This window comes from Vollenhovia emeryi, unplaced genomic scaffold, assembly GCF_000949405.1.
Source record: "Vollenhovia emeryi isolate VEMERY1.0 unplaced genomic scaffold, V.emery_V1.0 DF939125.1, whole genome shotgun sequence".
In the NCBI taxonomy this organism is placed as follows: Eukaryota; Metazoa; Arthropoda; class Insecta; order Hymenoptera; family Formicidae; genus Vollenhovia; species Vollenhovia emeryi.
Genome location: NW_011967241.1, coordinates 3,568,021 through 3,581,268, shown reverse-complemented (window position 1 = coordinate 3,581,268; position 13,248 = coordinate 3,568,021). Strand labels below are relative to the sequence as shown.

The 13,248-nt window shown below is 27.6% G+C and overlaps 3 protein-coding genes across 7 annotated transcripts; all 3 read right to left on the bottom strand.

Annotated features, from left to right (window-relative positions):
• Positions 1-1,077: 1,077 nt before the first annotated feature.
• On the bottom strand, positions 1,078-5,688 carry LOC105569295 (putative gustatory receptor 28b). 4 transcript variants are annotated; one of them, XM_012025652.1, is made up of 8 exons: positions 5,352-5,688; positions 3,888-3,943; positions 3,361-3,635; positions 2,847-2,999; positions 2,425-2,680; positions 1,749-1,811; positions 1,572-1,661; positions 1,078-1,333 (listed from the first exon to the last, which is right to left on the bottom strand). In XM_012025652.1, exons 3-8 carry the CDS (start codon positions 3,624-3,626, stop codon positions 1,277-1,279), a joined length of 885 nt encoding a protein of 294 aa, XP_011881042.1. In that variant the 5' UTR covers positions 3,627-3,635; positions 3,888-3,943; positions 5,352-5,688; the 3' UTR covers positions 1,078-1,276. The 4 variants fall into 4 exon arrangements, with proteins under 4 accessions (XP_011881042.1, XP_011881041.1, XP_011881039.1 ...); XM_012025651.1 differs by having other exon boundaries at positions 5,467-5,688; XM_012025649.1 differs by lacking the exon at positions 5,352-5,688 and having other exon boundaries at positions 3,888-4,668.
• A 609-nt stretch (positions 5,689-6,297) lies between these two features.
• LOC105569294 (putative gustatory receptor 28b) lies at positions 6,298-9,672 on the bottom strand. 2 transcript variants are annotated; one of them, XM_012025647.1, is made up of 7 exons: positions 9,197-9,672; positions 8,676-8,950; positions 8,154-8,312; positions 7,731-7,986; positions 7,057-7,119; positions 6,880-6,969; positions 6,298-6,642 (listed from the first exon to the last, which is right to left on the bottom strand). In XM_012025647.1, exons 1-7 carry the CDS (start codon positions 9,482-9,484, stop codon positions 6,586-6,588), a joined length of 1,188 nt encoding a protein of 395 aa, XP_011881037.1. In that variant the 5' UTR covers positions 9,485-9,672; the 3' UTR covers positions 6,298-6,585. The 2 variants fall into 2 exon arrangements, with proteins under 2 accessions (XP_011881037.1, XP_011881038.1); XM_012025648.1 differs by having other exon boundaries at positions 7,788-7,986.
• A 720-nt stretch (positions 9,673-10,392) lies between these two features.
• On the bottom strand, positions 10,393-12,787 carry LOC105569293. Its single transcript, XM_012025646.1, has 6 exons — positions 12,509-12,787; positions 12,044-12,184; positions 11,463-11,712; positions 11,230-11,295; positions 11,045-11,134; positions 10,393-10,817 (listed from the first exon to the last, which is right to left on the bottom strand). Exons 1-6 carry the CDS (start codon positions 12,682-12,684, stop codon positions 10,734-10,736), a joined length of 807 nt encoding a protein of 268 aa, XP_011881036.1. The 5' UTR covers positions 12,685-12,787; the 3' UTR covers positions 10,393-10,733.
• Between the last annotated feature and the right edge of the window lie 461 nt (positions 12,788-13,248).

The window sequence follows — 13,248 nt, the reverse complement described above, 5'->3', positions numbered from 1 at the left end:
TCTTAGTCCCCTCTACCTTCCCATGACCGGACGTCAAAGTCTTGCGTATAACCCTTTAGCAGTATAAATAATATACAAGCTTCTAAATACGTACATGCTAGGTTGGATAATATAAATGTAATACTCAAGAATAAATAAATACTTGTTTATGAAAAAACTAAACATAATATTAATATAAAATAGTATTAAATAAATTTATTTTGTATTGTGAGGGTTTTGGTCCCTGCTGCTGTTGTCTTTGTTTAATGACGTCAGAAGCGAGAATGATACCTTGAGAATTCTTGCATTACATATTTACTGTTACCACAAAAATTGCTTATAAAACCGTTAAACACATTTTCCAGCGAAAATAGAATCGTCGTATAATATAATGCATAAGCATAAGCACTCCAAGTAATTAACATATAGAAAATACTCCAGCAATATCTTGGTTTGTGTAACAGATATTTAAAAATTCTGAGACCTAAAAAAGAAGTGACTAAGGAAACAGGACTTAACGCCTTTCCTATATTATCGATCATAATGGAGACTCGCAATTTTATGCGCTAAATGTAAAAATTCCAGGTAGTAACATTCATGTTGTGCAAACGTCATGTTGATTGCTACGATGAAATGGCTACATCTGATTATATCGCAAATGTAAATAAATTATGAAACTATTACACAGTTGAGATAATCGATCCGCATATGAAGTAGGTATACACTTTTATAAATTGTGTGTATAAAATGTGTTTTGCACCTTTTCTTTGTATATTTACTTATATTATATGAGACGCTAAAATAAACAAATTTAATTTAATTTTGATGCAATTTTGATTATGTTTTCTCTAATAAAGCTGGTCTATTCTTTTATAATTTTTTATATTAAAATAAATCATGTTAATTAACAATAATTATAATTATATAACGGTGTTATTAAATTTATTTTAAACATTGTAATTTAACCTATAATAATGTATTCTTTATTCATTTGAAGAAGAATAATTTTATTTATGTGAAATATGAATTGATTAGAGCTGCAAATTTGCAATTTACAATAAAACTTTTTAGATTAATAATCTGTGATGTGAAATATTTGCAATTTTCGCATTTTTTATTCTGCTGTTGTTAAGCACAATAAACAGAACATTATTAATTGGTAAAATCATTTCCAAAGTGTATCAATTATTACATTAGCTTAAGCGATATAGAATTACAAATAATTATTTTGACTTTTAGGATGCTATAAAGCTTAATACAAAATGCAGGATTGACTTCTTATTTGTAAGATAAATCTTCAAGTGTTTGACATTTGTACCATGATGATCACGTATGTTGTAATCGTTGTGCAGAACTAGAAAAAAAATATTAATTTTTAATTAATTAATATTATTTATAAAAGTTTTATTTAAATATGCTATATCGTATTTAAAGCTGAAACAATATTATTGTATAAAGGGAAAAGTAAGAACTTTAATAATAATGTTATTCATAACAATTTTAATCTTGTAGAAACAATTTTATGAATTTCTATAATGTTTGATATAAAATGTGAACATACAGTAATAGTAAAAATTGACTTAAAAATGCACCTTTATAAGGAATTTGTTACCAAACTCGAAGAAACCCATTCCAGTAAACTTTAACGGGTTATGCATTGTTTGCAAAGTAAACTGATGAATCTGTACATAAACAGTTATTTCACATAATTTACTATTTACTATTATTATTTACTATTATTTACTATTTACTACAAATATATATTTTACCTCTCTCAAACTGTCAGGATATTGAAGAGATAATTCATTAACTATTTTGTCAATTTTGTTAGCCTAAAAGTTAGAATTTACTTTTGTTGAATGTACAGGGTGAATTATTTTAATCGATGCACGCAAATATCTCTTCTGGGAAAGGGGCTAGCAAAACTTACCTGGGCAAAAGTTGTTGGGTTTCAAGGGGGACACAAGATGGTGTCATTAATTTGAACTTAAATAGTTGCTTGAAAGTAACGTAAAAGTCACCTTCAATTTTTTAATGGAACCCCTATTGTTTATTGTACTATCTTATTTTACTAATTAATATGAACAACTTTTGTCTGAAACACTTTTTGATTTGCCTAATACTTTTTGAGATATTCAAGAGAAAATTTATAACTTTTTCAATGTTTAGCTTATGATATCTCGATAACTGTTTGTCGAAGGGAAAAATAGTAAAGGATTTTTTTTACTTCATTTGGTCTCAAGAAGATGCTGTTACAATAGTGTTCCAATTATTGAAAATTTTTGTGTATTGTGGCATACACAAAATTTACAAAATTTAGGTCAGTTTTTGCTAGCCCCCTTCCCTGAAGAGATATTTGCGTATGTCGATTAAAAAGACTCACGCTGTACATTCTTATATCGAAAATGCATTGTACAATTGAAAGTGCATTATATAGTTTTGTACCTTAATACTGACATTTTCACAAATGTAATTAAAAATATACATTTTTCCAACAATTACAAACGTCCAGTTAATTAGTCGAAGCCAAAGGTGCGCTGACAGTCCCTTTCGATATTCGAGTGTATCCGATAGGAATTTGTATAAGTATAAGGATAATGCTGTTACGGATAATGGATAGGATGCTGCTTCAATAGTCATCTGTAATCCAAATATCAAATTCCATTCGCGTGCAATGTGACATAGTTCTAAATGAAGATGCCTGTAAATCAATTTCTCATTACTACATATAAAAAAAACAAAAATGAGGCAAAATTACAAGAAATAATTTGTTAAATTTATCGTTATTTATTTTTGTTAGACTATTGAAGTAACATTCTAAACAAATATGCATTAATTGATAAAACAAATATGCAATATTGATTTACATTGAGCTCCACAATACTCGCTTGTCATTATTAGTACCCAGGGTATATTGATGAGCAATAATTGTAGGTTTCTTCCGTGTATTCCAATGCTCTTTCTTTAACAATAGATTTTGCATATGCTTGTTTACTTCATCAAATCTTGTGCCGATGTACCTGTTTCAGAAATAATATTTTAAATTGTAGTATCTACAATATATCTACACATATTTAATTATCACTTTACGATACATTTACTTATGTTTACATAATTCTCTTTTTTTGAAATTATGATACATAGACAGGGTATCTAATTCCTTAGTGACCAACTAATTAGAATGAATTTTTTAATATTTTTATAATTTTTAACAAGGAATTAATTTTTTAAATACTTTTACAAATATGTAAAAAATTGTTTCTTGTAATGATTACATTTTATTAATTATTTTTGTGAAAAATGTATATTATCTTTAAAGATGGAAATGGTTTTTGAATATATTAGATGAATTAATTTAACAAACAAACAATGAGTACCAACCATAAGAAAATGATAAATACTGAATCTACAAATGTATTAACGTGAAGACAATAAGTGTATATATGAGCTACAAAAAATCTCCATATAGGTGCTTTTTCTATTAGCAATATCTGCCACGTTAAGGAGTCAATAAAATTTAGGGTAAAGCTGTACACAATCCATCCTGTTATCACTCCTTTTGACCATATGTGCATTTTTCGATATATATTTGAACTACCTAGCTCTTTCAAAGTATCATCCACTGCATTAAGTTTCTTTATACACATTTGAAGTCTCTAAAATAATAATGAAATATGATATAAATTATAATGCTATATACTTTTTTGTGATAAAATATGTTTTCATATATAATATATTATTTAAAAGATATTGCTTAATAAAATCATTTTCGTGTAAAATAAAAGCGTTATATTGACATTGATGTATCATGCATGCATAATTATTTTAACATTTTATAATATTATATAATCTAGTTAGTCTACATGTAAAGATAGAATTGGTAAAAAGATTCATTACATTATAAGTACCTTGTTATAATATATGCTAAAAATCGCACATGTGATTGTCGTAATAATGTTGATTTCTATAACAATTAATGAAATGGTGGTAGGAAATATTGTATCCAATGAAAAAATGCTCACAATGTAGTACCAAAGATAACCGTAAACGAGCCACACTGTTGCAGAATATAGAATGCTTAAATATATAACCCATTTTACCCGAGATTCTGAACTATTTAATGGGTAGACATATAAACCAATAATAAAGCACGTAATGAAAAGAGGTCGCAAGGCTTGTTGGATCGTGGTAGTCATAATCGTCACCACGCGAATCAGCACTGAATGTTACTCTCGTCGCTGCTAAATTTGCCATATCATTTTGAACAATTACGTTAATGCGTAATAATAGTATTTTTCCATTATCGCGATATATGCTTATTGGAGTACATACGCGAATATTAAAAAGTTAGATCCGGTTGATGAATGAGACAGATAACTCGTCAATAAATTATACAATGAAATTATTAATACCCACTGATTGTTTTGTGTTTCTCATGCCAAATTTATTTAATGTTGTTCTTACAGTATCTTTCATGTATTGTCTTTTAAATTATCATTTACTAAGCCATATTTATATATAATAATATAATGTAAAATAATATAATATAGGAAATTCACTGTCAGATAGTACAAATTTCACAATCAACTAATTAATATAATAAGACATAAATATTCAATGAGATATAAATCATAATATTGCTTTAAGATGCGCGCAGATGTGCGCGCGCGTAGAACATGAAGTTGACGTACGAAAATATAGATAACAATGTATAATAATTCAAACGGATAATATAATTTGAAAGAGAAATAAAAAGAAAGAGAAGAGATTTTAAAGAAAAGAGAAAAATTTGTAACATATAAAGATTGATATTAATATTCAATTGAATTATCTTCATTTTTAATATAAAACACAATAGTCGTTATTATAATATTTATTAATTATACAAAATTGAAAAGTATTATAAAGTTCTATAATAGTAGTTTATAGTTGCTTATAAATTGTTTAAAATATTCCAATTATGTTTAAAAATATTTTATATTTATTTTTGGCTAAGTATGCATTTGTGCGTACACTATTATTTCTAGTTTGTCTGAATATTTATTAGAAAGGTGTTGAAAAAAACTGAAACAGTAAAATTGACATTTAATTTATTATTACATATTATTACTACATTATTATACTACATTATTATACAGATGTACCGCGTGGGAGTTGCACGGTCGAATTTACATCTGTGTGTGTATGTGTGTGTGTGTGCGTGCGCGCGCGCGCGCGTGTGTGGTGTGTGTGTGTGTGTGTGAGCGCGCGCGCGCGCATACGCCTTTTTAAACCATATAACTTTAGTCTAAAACATTTTTCTCTAAAATGCTTTATTTTCGAGATATTTAGCCGTTGCCGGACGTTTTGGACACCTTGTATATTATTACTACCTTGTTATATGTGTGTGTAGAAATCTCACGCGTCTCAATCGTCGACGGGTTAGGTCGGATAATGATGTTTAAGAACGCGCGTTGCCTTTTTATTTTGCTGATTTGTTTATAATACCTGAGCACGCACTGCGTCTGCTCCGCGATCTACCGCACATTCGCGGCTGGTCATGTACAATAAATGTATAATGTCTTAACACTTTCGGCGACAATACTAATCTCGAATCTTCGTGATCCTTACATGCTTATATGTATATGACTCTCGAGGAATTCTCCCCGATCGTTCACTATCGTTTTCGGGTGCGCGCGCTGCTGCCACGCGAGTCGTGCGTGACTTCTCATAGCCGTTGTAATAATCCCAACAGATATTGAAATATTTTTATAATTACTAATATTATTTATAAGTTGACGTTGCAGTTTATTAACCGCCTTGCCAAAATAAATATTAACGGATCATTTTAAACATGGCGTATACATAATTTTCTTGTAAACATGAAATTAATTTGCTTGTGAATTTGCTTGTGAACAGGAAATAAGTCAAAAAATGATTATTGGTTAAATTTTATTGTATATATTGAAAACAATTGTAATGGAGCCATGAAATACAGTTCTCCACGTATTCTTTTTTCTCAGTTTGAAACAAATACAAATACATTATTCTTATCAGTATTGGTCTATGTAACTGTCCTCATGTGTCATATTTTACACAATAAGATTAACAAGTAAGTCAATTATAAGAATGAGTTTAATAATGAGTATAATAATGAGTAATAATAATTTAATGATATGAATAATAGTATTTTTTAATAACCAATTTGTCGTGACAATATAGCAAGAAAAAAAGAAATATAAAAGTAACATTTTTAGATTTTCCAGAAATGTAAAAATTCTATTAAATTTGCTTTTTACTTATTCTTTATTCATTTGAAGAAGAAGAATTTTATTTATGTGAAATATGAATTGCTTAGAAGCTGCAAATTTGCAATTTACAATAAAACTTTTTAGATTAATAATCTGTGATGTGAAATATATATTTGCAATTTTCGCATTTTTTATTCTGCTGTTGTTAAGCACAATAAAAAGAACATTATTAATTGGTAAAATCATTTCCAAAGTGTATCAATTATTACATTAGCTTAAGCGATATAAAATTACAAATAATTATTTTGATGCACTTTTAGGATGCCAAGCTTAATACAAAATGCAGGATTGACTTCTTTTTTTGTAAGATAAATCTTCAAGTGTTTGACATTTGTACCATGATGATCACGTATGTTGTAATCGTTGTGCAGAACTAGAAAAATATATTAATTTTTAATTAATCAACATTATTTATTAAAATTTTATTTAAATATGCTATATCGTATTTAAAGCTGAAACAATATTATTGTATAAAGGGAAAAGTAAGAACTTTAATAATAATGTTATTCATAACAATTTTAATCTTGTAGAAACAATTTTATGAATTTCTATAATGTTTGATATAAAATGTGAACATACAGTAATAGTAAAAATTGACTTAAAAATGCACCTTTATAAGGAATTTGTTACCAAAGTCGAAGAAACCCATTCCAGTAAACTTTAACGGCTTATGCATTGTTTGCAAAGTAAACTGATAAATCTGTACATAAACAGTTATTTCACATAATTTACTATTTACTATTATTATTTACAATTATTTACTATTTACTATAAATATATATTTTACCTCTCTCAAACTGTCAGGATATTGAAGAGATAATTCGTTAACTATTTTGTCAATTTTGTTAGCCTAAAAGTTAGAATTTACTTTTGTTGAATATACAGGATGAATCATTTTAATCGATGCACGCAAATATCTCTTCTGGGAAAGGGGCTAGCAAAACTTACCTGGGCAAAAGTTGTTGGGTTTCAAGGGGGACACAAGATGGTGTCATTAATTTGAACTTGAATAGTTGCTTGAAAGTTACGTAAAAGTCACCCTCAATTCTTTTAATGGAACCCCTATTGTTTATTGTACTATCTTATTTTACTAATTAATGAACAACTTTTGTCTGAAACATTTTTTGATTTGCCTAATATTTTTTGAGATATTCAAGAGAAAATTTATAACTTTTTCAATGTTTAGCTTATGATATCTCCATAACTGTTTGTCGGAGGGAAAAATAGTACAGGATTTTTTTTACTTGATTTGGTCTCAGGAAAATGCTGTTACAATAGTGTTCCAATTATTGAAAATTTTTGTGTATTGTAGCATACACAAAATTTACAAAATTTAGGTCAGTTTTTGCTAGCTCCTTCCCTGAAGAGATATTTGCGTATGTCGATTAAAAAGATTCACGCTGTATATTCTTATATCGAAAATGCATTGTATAATTGAAAGTGCATTATATAGTTTTGTACCTTAATACTGACATTTTCACAAATGTAATTAAAAATATACATTTTTCCGATAATTACAAACGTCCAGTTAATTACTCGAAGCCAAAGGTGCACTGACTGTCCCTCTTGATATGCGAGCGTATTCGATAGAAATTTGTATAAGTTTAAGGCTAATGCTGTTACAGATATTGGATAGGACGCTGCTTCAATAGTCATCTGTAATCCAAATATCAAATTCCATTCGCGTGCAATGTGACATAGTTCTAAATGAAGATGCCTGTAAACCAATTTCTCATTACTATATATAAAAAAAAACAAAAATGAGGAAAAATTACACGAAATAATTTGTTAAATTTATCGTTATTTATTTTTGTTAGACTATTGAAGTAATATTCTAAACAAATATGCATTAATTGATAAAACAAATATGCCATATTGATTTACATTGAGCTCCACAATACGCGCTTGTCATTATTAGTACCCAGGGTATATTGATGAGTAATAATTGTAGGTTTCTTCCATGTATTCCTTAGCCAATGCTCTTTCTTTAACAATAGATTTTGCATATGCTTGTTTACTTCATCAAATCTAGTGCCGATGTACCTGTTTCAGAAATAATATTTTAAATTGTAGTATCCACAATATATCTACACATATTTAATTATCACTTCACGATACATTTACTTATGTTTACATAATTCTCTTTTTTTGAAATTATGATACATAGACAGGGTGTCTAATTCCTTAGTGACCAACTAATTAGAATGAATTTTTTAATATTTTTATAATTTTTAACAAGGAATTAATTTTTTAAATACTTTTACAAATATGTAAAAAATTGTTATTCTTGTAATGATTACATTTTATTAATTATTTTTGTGAAAAATGTATATTATCTTCAAAGATGGAAATGGTTTTTGAATATATTAGATGAATTAATTTAACAAACAAACAATGAGTACCAACCATAAGAAAATGATAAATACTGAATCTACAAATGTATTAACGTGAAGACAATAAGTATATATATGAGCTACAAAAAATCTCCATAAAGTTGCTTTATCTATTAGCAATATCTGCCACGCTAAGGAGTCAATAAAATTTAGAGCAAAGCTGTACACAATCCATCCTGTTATCACTCCTTTTGACCATATGTGCATTTTTCGATATATATTTGAACTACCTAGCTCTTTCAAAGTATCATCCACTGCATTAAGTTTCTTTATACACATTTGAAGTTTCTAAAATAATAATGAAATATGATATAAATTATAATGCTATATACTTTTTGTGATAAAATAAGTTTACATATATATTATTTAAAAGATATTGCTTAATAAAATCATTTTCGTGCAAAATAAAAGCGTTATATTGACATTGATGTATCATGCATGCATAATTATTTTAACATTTTATAATATTATATAATCTAGTTAGTCTACATGTAAAGATAGAATTGGTAAAAAGATTCATTACATTATAAGTACCTTGTTATAATATATGCTAAAAATCGCACATGTGATTGTCGCAATAATGTTGATTTCTATAACAATTAATAAAATGGTGACAGGAAATAATGTATCCAATGAAAAAATGCTCACAATGTAGTACCAAAGATAGCCGTAAACGAGCCACACTGTTGCAGAATATAGAATGCTTAAATATATAACCCATTTTACCCGAGATTCTGAACTATTTAATGGGTAGACATATAAACCAATAATAAAGCACGTAATGAAAAGAGGTCGCAAGACTTGTTGGATCGTGGTAGTCATAATCGTCACCACGCGAATCAGCACTGAATGTTACTCTCGTCGCTGCTAAATTTGCCATATCATTTTGAACAATTACGTTAATGCGTAATAATAGTATTTTTCCATTATCGCGATATATGCTTATTGGAGTACATACGCGAATATTAAAAAGGTAGATTCGGTTGATGAATGAGACAGATAACTCGTCACTAAATTATACAATGAAATTATTAATACCCACTGATTGTTTTGTGTTTCTCACGCGAAATATATTTAATGTTGTTCTTACAGAATCTTTCATGTATTGTCTTTTAAATTATCATTTATTAAGCCATATATTTATATATAAAATATAATGTAAAATAATATAATGTAGGAAATTCACTGTCACATAGTACAAATTTCACAATCAGCTAATTAATGACATAAATATTCAATGATATATAAATCATAATATTGCTTTGATGCGCGCAGATGTGCGCGCGCGTAGAACATGAAGGTGACATACGAAAACATAGGTAACAATGTATAATAATTCAAACGGATAATATAATTTGAAAGAGAAATAAAAAGAAAGAGAAGATTTTAAAGAAAAGAGAAAAATTTGTAACACATAAAGATTGATATTAATATTCAAGTGAATTATCTTCATTTTTTATATAAAACACAATAGTCGTTATATAATATTTATTAATTATACAAAATTGAAAAGTATTATAAAGTTCTATAATAGTAGTTTATAGTTGCTTATAAATTGTTTAAAATATTCCAATTATGTTTAAAAATATTTTATATTTATTTTTGGCTAATTGTAAGTATGCATTTGTGCGTACACTATTATTTCTAGTTTGTCTGAATATTTGTTAGAAAGGTGTTGAAAAAAACTGAAACAGTAAAATTGACATTTAATTTATTCTTACATATTATTACTACATTATTATACTACATTATTATACAGGTGTACCGCGTGGGAGTTGCACGGTTCAATTTACATCTGTGTGTGTGTGTGTGTGTGTGCGCGCATACGCCTTTTAAACCATATAACTTTAGTCTAAAACATTTTTCTCTAAAATGCTTTATTTTCGAGATATTTAGTCGTTGCCGGACGTTTTGGACACCTTGTATATTATTACTACCTTGTTATACAATTATTACTTCATAGTAATAATGTAGACATACAATATTTATTAATAGAAAAGAAATAAATTTTATGAACAATTCATGTGTCTTTTATGTTTCTGTGTTAGTTAACGAAAGTTGATTGAGTTTTTTAAAAGTAATTGTATTCTTTATTCAGCGGTACAGAAGACATTTGCATTATAATGATAATAAATGTTGTAACTGTCATGACAAGCTGAAAAAAATATAAACATTAAATTTTTATATGGACTAAAGTTTTTAATAAAATACATTTTTGATTAGTATTTTTGTATACTAATTTATATTTTTGTCATATAATTTTATATGAAATCATATAATAATTTGATACAATTTTTCATTTAAAAGCGATAGCTTATATTTTACAATTAGCAGGATTATATAAAAATTTTAAATTATATAGAAAAGTAAATAGAAACTCACATTTCGTAGAAAGCTATCGCCAAAACAGAAAAGGCCCAGTCCTGTTAATTTCAACGGATGTTGCATTATTTGTAACATAAATTGATGAATCTGCATATATGTATACAAAATTATTATGAAAATTTAAACGAATCCTATTATTTCATTTTATCTCTAATTACTTCTTTTTTTGAAATTTGTTTTACCTCATTGTGAACGTCAGCATATTGACAGAGCTCTGTCAATCGATGAATTACTGTTATTTTGCTAGACTAAAAATTATTATTATTATTATTATTCATTTCACTGTGTGTGTGTATTTTTACACATTATTAATTACATACTATTAATAGTAAATAATTAATGTCAATATGTATATGTATTGTATGTATACATACAAATATGTATACATATATATTACATAAAATAGAAAATGTACCTTATCACTAACAGTTTCGCAGATATAATTAAAGAAAATTATCTTAGCTGCATGTACAGATATCCAGTACCAAAGGCAAATCCAATTAAATGTTGAAGTTATGGAACGACCTCCCGTATGTATATGTATATAAATGTAATTACATAATCTTAACATTACTATTAGATAGGCTACTAGTTCCATGGTTATTTGTATACCAAACATTATATTTAATTGGCGAGCAATTTGATACAATTCTAAATGGAGATGCCTATGAAAAAATAATGTTTATTAATGAGGACAGTAAAAAATATGTAACTAGAAAAAGGAATCTCATGTTTGTATTACTTAAATAAATTAAATTTCTATTGAATCCTGAATGTACCCCTTACAGAAATGTAATACTGAGGACCAAAAAGGAATTGATATAATTATTAGAAAATGACTGTACATCAGTAATTTCTAATGATTTAATTATTAAGCTTCTAGTAGTTATTTCAGTGCTTTTTTGATTCTCAATATTACATTTCTGTAAGGGACTACTTTGAATGGTAGATCAGACTCAAATCAATGATCTAATCAAGAATTGTGTTCTGATTTACATTGAAGTCCATAATACGCGCTTGTAATTGTCAGTACAGATTGGTATGGTTTTTCTCCGTGAACATATCAAATTATATTCCTCTTTTACTAACTGATATTCCAAGTGTTCGTTCACCTTGTCAAACCTGGTACCGATATACCTATATCGAAACATAATTTCAATTTCAAAACTTATGAGAAGCATAAGATAAGATAATAAAACGTGTGTGTGTGTGTGTGTGTGTGTGTGTGTGTGTGTGTGTGTAATAAATGTATATAGGACTTAGCAATATATAATATATTGTTGCGGTTGCTAAAAATAAAAAGATTGCTCTTCTATAAAAAGATTGTGTGAAAAAATAAATAAAAAGTATATTAAGTTGTTAAGTATATTAACTATTTTGATAAATACAAAAATTGTGGAATATAAATTATATATTCCATATTTAATTTATATATTTAACTATCTTGTGCAATATACAAACCATAGAATAATTAGAAATAGTATATCCACAAACAAGTTGACATGGTAATAATAATTTATGATGTAGGGTATAAGCAAATACCGATGATCTTTCGAATAGAACCACCACATCATGTCACATATATTTCCCACGTGACAACATATTAACCATGCAATTAACGACCCTTTTGCACACATGTACAACTTGTGATACTGCTTTGGCGTACCCAATTCTTCCAATGTATTATCCACAGCGGTAAGTCTTTCTATAAAAATCTGAAATTTCTGAACACAACATTAGATAATAATTCAATATTATTTTAATAAATTAATTGCACATTTTTTGTAACATAACTGCGTAGAAATTACTTAAAATATAATATTTTTGTTTTAATATATTTTGGCCATTTATGGTATTAAGTTAATTCATCTTATATGATAAATTTATACAGGGTGTCCAGAAATTCGCGAATCAAAATACCATAGCAAGAATGTCGCCGAAAAAATCAATTAAAAAGTTATTTGCCATTTTTCGTTCCGAGCAGTAGTTTTTTTTAGATAAAAAGGTTCAAAACAGGCCAATCATACATTACGGTTGAACGGAAACCTGTCCGTGAGTCGCGCAACGATAGTTTAGTGCACTAACACTATCGACGCGCGACTCACGGACAGGTTTCCGTTCAACCGTAATGTACGATTGGCCTGTTTTCAACCTTTTTATCTAAAAAAACTACTGCTCGGAACGAAAAATGGCAAATAACT

What these genes read in the sequence shown, in the direction of transcription:
- LOC105569295 (XM_012025649.1), bottom strand. Translation starts at nt 4,175, where the DNA reads ATGACTACCACGATCCAACAAGCCTTGCGACCTCTTTTCATTACGTGC. An exon ending in GTGAAAATGTCAGTATTAAG is followed by an intron (nt 1,812 to 2,424) that starts GTACAAAACTAT and finishes TCTAACTTTTAG; the next exon opens with GCTAACAAAATTGACAAAAT. An exon ending in GTAACAAATTCCTTATAAAG is followed by an intron (nt 1,334 to 1,571) that starts GTGCATTTTTAA and finishes TTTTTTTTCTAG; the next exon opens with TTCTGCACAACGATTACAAC.
- LOC105569294 (XM_012025647.1), bottom strand. Translation starts at nt 9,484, where the DNA reads ATGACTACCACGATCCAACAAGTCTTGCGACCTCTTTTCATTACGTGC. An exon ending in GTGAAAATGTCAGTATTAAG is followed by an intron (nt 7,120 to 7,730) that starts GTACAAAACTAT and finishes TCTAACTTTTAG; the next exon opens with GCTAACAAAATTGACAAAAT. An exon ending in ATCCTGACAGTTTGAGAGAG is followed by an intron (nt 6,970 to 7,056) that starts GTAAAATATATA and finishes GTTTATGTACAG; the next exon opens with ATTTATCAGTTTACTTTGCA.
- LOC105569293 (XM_012025646.1), bottom strand. Translation starts at nt 12,684, where the DNA reads ATGTGTGCAAAAGGGTCGTTAATTGCATGGTTAATATGTTGTCACGTG. An exon ending in GCGAAACTGTTAGTGATAAG is followed by an intron (nt 11,296 to 11,462) that starts GTACATTTTCTA and finishes AATAATTTTTAG; the next exon opens with TCTAGCAAAATAACAGTAAT. An exon ending in ATGCTGACGTTCACAATGAG is followed by an intron (nt 11,135 to 11,229) that starts GTAAAACAAATT and finishes ACATATATGCAG; the next exon opens with ATTCATCAATTTATGTTACA.